The following is a 9,290-nucleotide window of genomic DNA, read 5'->3' on the forward strand; positions in this document are numbered from 1 at the left end:
GTATATGTAGCAGCTCTGGATTACAGATTACCCGAGAGGTCAGACAGTTTGAAATAGTAGCAGAATTGTGGCATTTTAATAGCCTCAGTATTTTTTCATAAATATAAAAACAAACAAACAAACAAAAAAAAACAGCAGGGCTTTCTATTTATTTACTGACATGCTTAGTACAGTAGCCTACCTGTACTGACCATCTCAAACAACCAAGGTAGAGTATGGGGAATACAAATAACCATGGCCTATTGTTTTTTGTAGTGAATTATATAGATATACAATTGTAAAATATATGTTTGGACCAGACTTCCTTAATATATTTAAATTATATCACACACTTTAATGGTCACACAATACATAAGTTTGTGACCATGTTGTATTTTTTTTTTTATTAAATTTAGTAGTCGGCAATTGATTTTACCCCTTTTTCCTCCCAGTTTCAAATGTCCAACTGTATTTTAGGCTCACCTCACCACTACCACCCCTGCACTGACTTGGGAGCAGCGAAGATGAACACACGCTGTCCTCCGAAGTGTGTGCTGTCAGCCGACCACTTTTTTTCACTCTGCAGGCCCGCCATGCAGCCAACCCAGAGCTACAGCATCGGAGGACAACGCAGCTCTGGCGCAGGCGCCCGGCCAATCTACATGGGTTGCTGGTGCACGGTGAGCTGAGGACACCGTGGCCGACCTAAGCCCTCCCCCCGGGGTGGCGCTCGGCTAATTGTGCGCCGCCCCCTGGGAGATCGCATCCACGGTCGGCAGTGGAATAGCCTGGACTCAAAACGGCGACCTCCAGGCTATAGGGCATATCCTGCACTCGACACGGAGTGCCTTTATCGGATGCGCCACTTGGGAGCCCCTCCATGCTGTATTTTAAGACTTCATGTAAACATAGCCTGTGTATACATTATTTATTATAAAAAGTCCTACATATATTGGTGAAATAAAGAAAAACAGTTCCACAGTATTTTCGGGTACCCCTAACAAGATTCCGAATGACTTAATCTTTTCTGTGTCTCATGTTCTGCTAGATGCAATAAAAGCAGAAGTATAGGAAGCCAAGTACGTAGCTGTAATGGTTGATGAAACAACTGATGTTGGAAATGCAGCTCAACTGTCTTGTGTTTTCAGGTATGTGACTGACAATGGCCCGAAAGAACAGTTTTCGAATTTTGTGAATGTGACAGAACATAAACGTGCATCTGACTTGGTGCTTCAACAAGTTAGTTGCACAGTGCTACGATGGAGCTTCAGGTTAACGGCATGCAAGCTCGTGTGAAACAAGCTACACCACAAGTACTTTTTGCACACTGTTATGCCCTAGCACTTAATTTAGTGTTGTCCCAAAGCGCTTAAAAAATTAGAGAGGGCAATATTTTTTTTACCAATCTTGGAGGATTGGCTGCATTTTTCTCAAGGTCCCCAAAACGCACACAATTATTAGATGAAATCTGCCAAAGACACCTTCCACATGCTGGAATTTCTCTTCTTGGCTAGTCTGCATGGTGTTTGAAAAAAGCAATAGTTGAACGCGTTTTTTCAGCCCATTCTGGAGAATCCAGAAAGGTTTGAACGCGATGCTGTACATTCTGCTAGTGGATTCATTTCACACCTCAACAGTTTTGAGTTCAGTTTTCTGCTGGAAGCATTTAATGTAGTTTTTTTCATTTTATGATGTTAAATTCTACCAAAAAAACTGATTCAGAGAAAGATAATTTTGACCGTGTGTATGAGGAAACTGTCATTGATTCCCCCACCCCAAGAGACAGTTACAGCCTCGTTACAAGCGCCTCTACAACATTCAAGATCAGCTTGTCATCATATTCAAAGATTATGAGAGGTTATCCTTCCTCTCACTGCTAGACCCAAATAAGTTTGCTGCTTACAAGCAGAAGTTTCCAGAAACTGTCCTTATAAATGTATGGGGGATTTTGATACAGTGCAGTTAAAAAACAAATTAGTTGTCATATATTCAATGATGGATTTCCAAGGAAAGCATCTAGGTGATCTGTTCAAATTTCTCCATACCAATGAACTTAAAGACAGGATGCTAGAATTGTATGCCCTGACCTGCCTGATACTGACTATTCCCGTTTCTGTGGCTTCGGTAGAAAGATCATTTTCTGCCCTCAGACAGATCACGAGTTATTCCAGGAATACCACTGGACAAGATTGGCTGTCATCCTTGGCGATTATTTCAATTGAAAGTGAACTTCTTTTACAATGATGTGATTGACCACTTTGTGAAGAAAGAACGCAGAATGGATTTTGCATACAAGTAGTCTGGTGAGTTGCTTTTTAATTTAAAGCTCCAAATCATTACATTGTGCAAATGGCACAAATCAAAGAAAAAGCTACCCAATGCATCGATCTATTCAGCTTACTCAAAAAGTAGCCTTGCTCTGGTTCTTTTTTGTATTCAGAATGTTTACATAGGTTGCGGTCAGTTTTTTGTATCACAGCACTATACATAAGTACAATGTTGCAAAACAAAACGAAAAACAAACGTATATTACATTAAATAAACTTTTGCTATTTCCCCCCCAAATTACAATATAAACTGAAGAACACTGATGCGTTACTGGATGGGGGACAGGTGGGTGTTGACTCTGCTACCCCAGCAGATTTTGTCACGGCATGCCCCTGGATATGGCCAATATTTTCAGAATGTATTTAATAAAGGGGTTAGGACAATATAAACCACAACTCTGTGAGTACTACGTGTTAGATTTTAATAAATGACCTCTTATTCACTTTCTTGTTGTTGTTTATGATGATACCCTGAAAATGGCCCCATTGCTAATGAAAGTGAAACCATGGTCAAAACAAATGTATGGTGTTATTTGTTGTTAGCTCTATTAATCATTTCTTTTTAGTGCTGCAAATAATATGTACCGTATTAAACTACTGCTTCTAATAAAGTATCCGGACCCTGTATTTTGTCTATTACTTGCCCAGTTACTTACATTAACTATATGTCATTGATCTGCCACTGACCTACTGCATTTTGATCCCCATGGGTCCGTCTATCAAAGTAACATGAGAATAATTGTATTCCTTATAAGGGCAAAAAAAGTCTGGTCTTGAGCCCTGGACTAGTTCAGTATTGTATCTATCAGAAGGAACTTCTTGTTCGATAAAATGACAATTTCAAAAGATGTTACAGTCTGCCACCAGAGATGCGATTTGTAACCGACCTAAAATATTTTCAAAACTGCTTTAGAATCAAAGGTTGGTGTGTAGTAAAATATATAAAACCCACTGTCAGTAAAAAAAGAGAATCAGGCTTACTTTCACTAGAAGAATAGTCCTGAGGGTCAAGTATCCCCGACTCTTGGAGGGACCTTATGCAGGAGTCCACTAGCTCCAGGCCAGTAGTGAGCTCATCCTCAATATCCTTCTGACCATCTGGAAAAACCCCACAGAGAAACAAGCAAATAATTAAACATAACTCCAAGTTCAATCAAGGACACAAAGTGACATGCAGGGCATTGAAACCCATATAGAATTCACAGAAATCACAAAGGCATTTATCACCCTGATCACAATCACAAATAAATTACACTAGCCTGTCTTATCTGCTTTCGCGCCTGCACCAATTACTGACACTTCTTGACAGGGATAAGGTCTTACACAAGGGGTTTTAGCCTGAGGATTAACTTCCTCCACCATACCCAAACACACTTAAACCAAAGGAGCTTCCTTACGAGTCCCTATACAAAGAATCTTATTAAATTGTGTTTGCAGTACAGCAGCACTATAAAAGATGTATCTTCAGATGATCTGTCCAATACACATTTTACTGATTTATTTATCTCAATCAACTTCAGCTACTTTACTGTGTTTACACTATTCTTGTTGTATTGCACTGTGCAAACTATTACAAATCCACTGGTATCTGTGTCCACCAGATGTTAAGACCTTTTAATACTGTTTACATTTGACCTCAAACTACTGACCATTGTCATTAAATAGTTTTGGGTATTTTAAAAACAATTAAAACTTGTATGTGAATGATTACTTTTTTTTTTTATAGGTTCATCATTGGAATTTTTTTTTTGTCTTTTTGTAATAAGGTGTTTCTGCCATTTTTCGACATGGGCAAGCAAGCTCATTTATAGAATTCTTTATAAGCAAATTCATGACATTCCTGTAACAATATTCTTCTCATAGTTATATTAATACATCTCAGTACAATCACATGCTTTCTAGTGTGTTATTATTGTGTTTATAACATAGCAATATATATATATATATATATATATATGTACAGTGCTATCCCGTTATAACGTGGTTGTTGGGGTCCATAATTGGACACAATTGACGTTATTTGTGTTTCACCTTATAACGAATACTGGCATTTTTGTTCCCAAAATGATTTAAAATGGCTAAATTAATATTGTAGTGTACCGTGGAAAATGAAGAAAGGAGACACCACAATTTGCATGTACTCGAATGCACAGTTTATTGGGACGATTATTCCCGGCTCCTGCCAGCCTGTCCCACACCAAAAACAACAAACAGTCTTGCACATTCAAACAGGAGCTTGTCTGACTCCGCTGTCAGCTCTGTCTGCATTGATGTGGGCTTTCATGTCCCTGCCTACCCGGACATCAATCAATCCCGGCTGTGGCAAGCTTACCGCTTCCCTGCTTACACACACACACACACAGGGTCGTGCATGTGTGATGCAGAGACGAACATACTGTATGGCTCTATAAAAATTAAATAACCTATACATAATGTCTGTATATAGTGAAAAAAAGGGATGTTATGTGGATTTCTGAATATGTATTAGAAAACGCATCCAATTCAACTTACATACTAGTGTACCTATATTTTTCTTAAAAGTTATAAATGATCATCTAAGACAGCGAGATAAATATAATTGTTTTGCCAACTCTAGAAGAAGAATAATTCTTCTTCTTCTTCTTCTTCTTCTTCTTCTTCTTCTTCTTCTTCTTCTACTTCTTCTTCTTATTATTATTATTATTATTATTATTATTATTATTATTATTATTAGTCGTAGTAGTCTTATAAATGACTAATAAGTATGTTTATCAAAAATGTAATAAAGTGTTTCACTTATATCAATTTGGAGCAGCGTGAAAAATGTATTACTATTTTAACAGCCAAACACGGATATTGATTTGCTCATGTAAATATGCCTTAGTCACATACTGTACAAGTTTCAAACTTGAAATAATTTAAAAAGGTTACCTTGGGTGTTCCATCGAAATGGCTCTTCTGTTGAACTGCAATAAAAAGAAACAACAAATATTAGAAAACATACAATCATATTGTAATGACTCCTTACATACTCACAACCTATAGTTTCCAAAAATGCATAAAAGAAAAAAAAGCACATTCAGGGGTAATACATACATACTTAGGAGGAACTGTAAATGTGGCTGCTCATTGCTGCTTATATAAAATTCCTATAATAAAAATAAGACCCCCTTTTTTATCACCAAGTGTTTCTTTAACCAAACCCTTTTAAATGAAAGCTAGCTGTGTTAACATTTCACAAACTGTCAGGGAGATCAATGACAATAGCCATTCTGTCCAGAGCTCAACGCATGCAAGTAATAATCAAGGATTATCTGGAAATGAAACTTCTGTAAAAAATATTCAATTTTTTATATAATCGATTTGGTAAAAAAGAGTCTGCTGGGATAAGCTTCTACAGGCTGAATGTTATCATGAACCTAAGTCATTTACCACCCTTAGTCAAGTGGCAGCTGCTAAATCACACCAACAATTCCCATTGATTTTTCTCAATGGAGTAGCTGAGGATTCATACTGTGGGCCTCTCTCTGTTTACACAAAAGGGTGACGAATTGCCAGAGAAAACCAAACTCCATATGTTAATAGGACTCTATATTTAAACATGAACACTCATTAATTTCACATTCTTCATTGAACAATACCAGGGCAGTATGTTTGCAAACCCATGTGAAAAACACAATAGCATTTAAAGAGTCGGACTCTGAGTATTTTTGTAAGTTATGATTGAGTCATTTATTGGACTGAGGAAATGAACCAGCTTGTTTAAATAACAATGATAATCTGCACATTTATTTATAGCATTTAGAAAAAATACACTGATTCTGCACAAAGCACTGTTACATGTTTATAGTAATTTCAAAAGAAACTACTTCATCAACCTAAAAAGAAGGCACAGTAGTTTTTGTGAGTAGTGGTTAGGCCTCTGGACTCTTGACTGGAGGGTTGTGGGTTCAATCCCAGGTGAGGGACACTGCTGCTGTACCCTTGAGCAAGGTACTTTACCTAGATTGCTCCAGTAAAAACCCAACTGTATAAATGGGTAATTGTGTGTAAAAAAATTATGTAATTGTATGTAAAAAATAATGTGATATCTAAGGGTGTCTGCTAAGAAATAAATAATAATAATAATACATTTTAATATGATCAGCTTAATTTATATAAAAACATGACTTTTACCTGTACTTTTTTATCTCATATTTCCACTTCTCAACTGAAAGAGTCATTTCTTATCTCCAAAGTTGACAGTGTACGTTATATTCACATTAAGCGGATCCTATCAAGGTTCACATAATCAGAACTATTAAAAAATTTACTATAACCATGAATTTCAGATATAATTTTTTTCCAAAAGTTCAAATAAAGAGCAATGGCGTTCAAAATTGAATAGACACACTTCCTTAGCAGACCACACACAAGAAGTGCTGTAGCATGTTCAAGCAAGAAAGTGGCCTCACTAATAGCCATTGCTCCAATAAGTTGTGGCATAACAGCGAAAAGCACAACAGCAAAGAGATGATCTATTAGTAAGAGGAAATTGTAGAAGGGCTTGGAAGACTAGCTTGACACATTGAGGTGGATTAAGACAGAACGAGTCCCAGCCATAACATGCACAGCATTATAGGTCAGGAAAAATAAATCCTTTGTGTCTCCGGGAAGCTAGAGAAGAATAATTATGATGTGTGTAGGAATTCAGGCATTGTAGTAATTGTGCAGATGGTGGTTTTAGACAGTCCAGCAAATAGAGCATTACAGTTGTCAAGCAGTGAGGTCACAGAGGTGTATGTCAAAGTCCCAGCCGAGCCTCATAAGTAATTATTTATTACAATGATGGACAACTTGATATTTCGATTTTCTAATGCCATGTCATCAAGCTTTACTATGAGGTATATTTTAACTAATAAACTACTGGCCTATGTGTATATATATGTAAATGAATGTAAGCCAACTGTTATTTTACAAGCTGTGGCAATGTTACCTGAGGCTGTAGCAGTGGGATATATTTAAATTACAATACCAGTCCTATGTAAATGCCTCCAAACTAATGCTAAATAACAGTGATGTATTTTTTATACTTAAGTGTAGGCGCGTAATACACATGGTTAGATAACTAAACCACTATGGTTTTACATAAATGTGTCCAAAATGGTAAACACTTTTGAATCTTTAGAGATGACCACATTAATACAATAAAAGTAAATATAGCAATTATTACTACAGCCAAAATACCACTTACAGTATTGTGGTATGTACTTCAGGGTTCTTACTTATAAAAGCCCGTAGTCAAGTTGAAGCTGCACCTAGGAGTGCAGTAATACTTTATCTAAAAAACAAACTAACATTTAACTAACTAGATGATCTGTCACACCACCATAGGATGCACACTATGGGACTCCCTACACACACCCACACACAGAAATGCCTTCTGCTCATGTTTCAGACGGTCCCCTAGCTTCTGAGTAACAAGAAAGTCAGTGAAATGGAATTCCCATAGAGAATGTTCTGTCATACCCAGGATTCCTTTGCTTTGTTTGTTCTTTTTCTTGTGATTGTAGATTTAAACAAAAAAGTATAAAGAAGCTGAGAGACCCACAGTAGTTTCTGAACGACTGCCTTTGAGGAGGGATGAAACAGCACACTTGAACTCCCTGGCGGATACTCGCCTCCCGAGCGTGTCTGATCAGAATCTATGTTACATTACAGAATGACCATGCCTTCTGAATCCATTTTTTATCCAATAGACATGCTACAAATACAAATGTCATTGTCTATAAAATCCTGACTTTCTGTTCAGTGTTAACAAAGAAAAGGTCTTTATTTTGAAGTTGCAAAGCAGTCAGGCTGGTGGGTGGTGCTGCTTGGTCTGACATTGCTGTATTTTGTGAAGGGGCTCAGTGATAATGACACATCTGGACCAAGCAGTGGATGGTAGTCTATACCTTCATGAATAAAACATTTTGAAAATGTATCCTGGTTAACCATAGTGAAAGATTGCCACACTGTGTAGCATTTGACCATAATGGCTGCATGATGACACACATGCATAGCTTTACCTTGCAACACAAATACAGTAATCTATTCTCTCCTATTCCAGGTAAGTGTTTCGTGCAGTGATGTGATACAAGCATTTCCAGTGACCAAGTGTTTTTTTATGTCGATTTGTAAAGAAACTCAAAAAAAAGAAAGAATTGTATTTCATCCTGTTGTTTTACTACTCAAAATAATGCTGTGCTGTTACATTCAATTGTGTGCATATACATGATAATTTGCCATATGATGTGATGTTGTAAGCGTTATTCTTTGTAGTTTGATATTATTCATCTCCCCGCTCAGTTCAGTGTAGTTCCTGGAATGCATATTGATGCCCATGTTTTCTGCAAACATCTGGACTTCATCTTATACATAATTGATATCAATATTAAGTACCAAGTATACATAATTGGTGCTCACCCATATTGTATGAAGTTAAAACTGAAATCAATATTGAAAACCAATATAATTATCTGTAATGTTAGTTATGATAAATACGACTGAAGGAGGTAGTTTGAAATTTGAAGCAGTGTATTTAATTTACTCATTAATGTTTATCAAGGGTATATACTGCACCTATAACTTAGGCTATATTTATAAGAAAATAGAGGTAGCATGCTATGATTGTCACAACTATTATTCCTGAAAAATTATTTTTATTTTTATTTAAATTATAAAAACATGATTACTGTTCTAAATAACATATTTTTAAACTACATGTGAATGTTTTATTCCATTTATATGGATTACCTGTAAAATAATAGGATTTTCAATCAAAAATAAACCAGTACATTATGCAAATTAGTACCATCAAAGGTTTGAACCGTCCTTCGGTAATGTGTCCTGAACCTTCGAAGGTTTGTAGTTTTCAATATACTTAACTCCAACCTCGAATACACATCACCTTTAGAGGTGGTCGCTTTGTTTCCTGAACCCAGTCGTTTCTGCAGCACAAACGGACCGATGCTTCGGCAGGAG

At 36.7% G+C, this 9,290-nt stretch overlaps 1 protein-coding gene across 6 annotated transcripts in view; it reads right to left on the reverse strand.

Moving 5' to 3' along the window:
* The window catches only part of ctnnd2a (catenin (cadherin-associated protein), delta 2a), a 326,927-nt gene that overhangs the window by 145,727 nt on the left and 171,910 nt on the right, over positions 1-9,290 (reverse strand). For all 6 annotated transcript variants that reach the window (XM_059017244.1, XM_059017243.1, XM_059017247.1 and 3 more), the window contains 2 exons: positions 5,217-5,251; positions 3,288-3,404 (listed from right to left, as the gene is read on the reverse strand). In XM_059017244.1, the coding sequence (XP_058873227.1) occupies positions 3,288-3,404; positions 5,217-5,251 (152 nt within the window). The remainder of the gene's footprint in view (positions 1-3,287; positions 3,405-5,216; positions 5,252-9,290) is intronic.

The sequence above is a fragment of the Acipenser ruthenus genome, chromosome 3 (assembly GCF_902713425.1).
Source record: "Acipenser ruthenus chromosome 3, fAciRut3.2 maternal haplotype, whole genome shotgun sequence".
Taxonomy (NCBI): Eukaryota; Metazoa; Chordata; class Actinopteri; order Acipenseriformes; family Acipenseridae; genus Acipenser; species Acipenser ruthenus.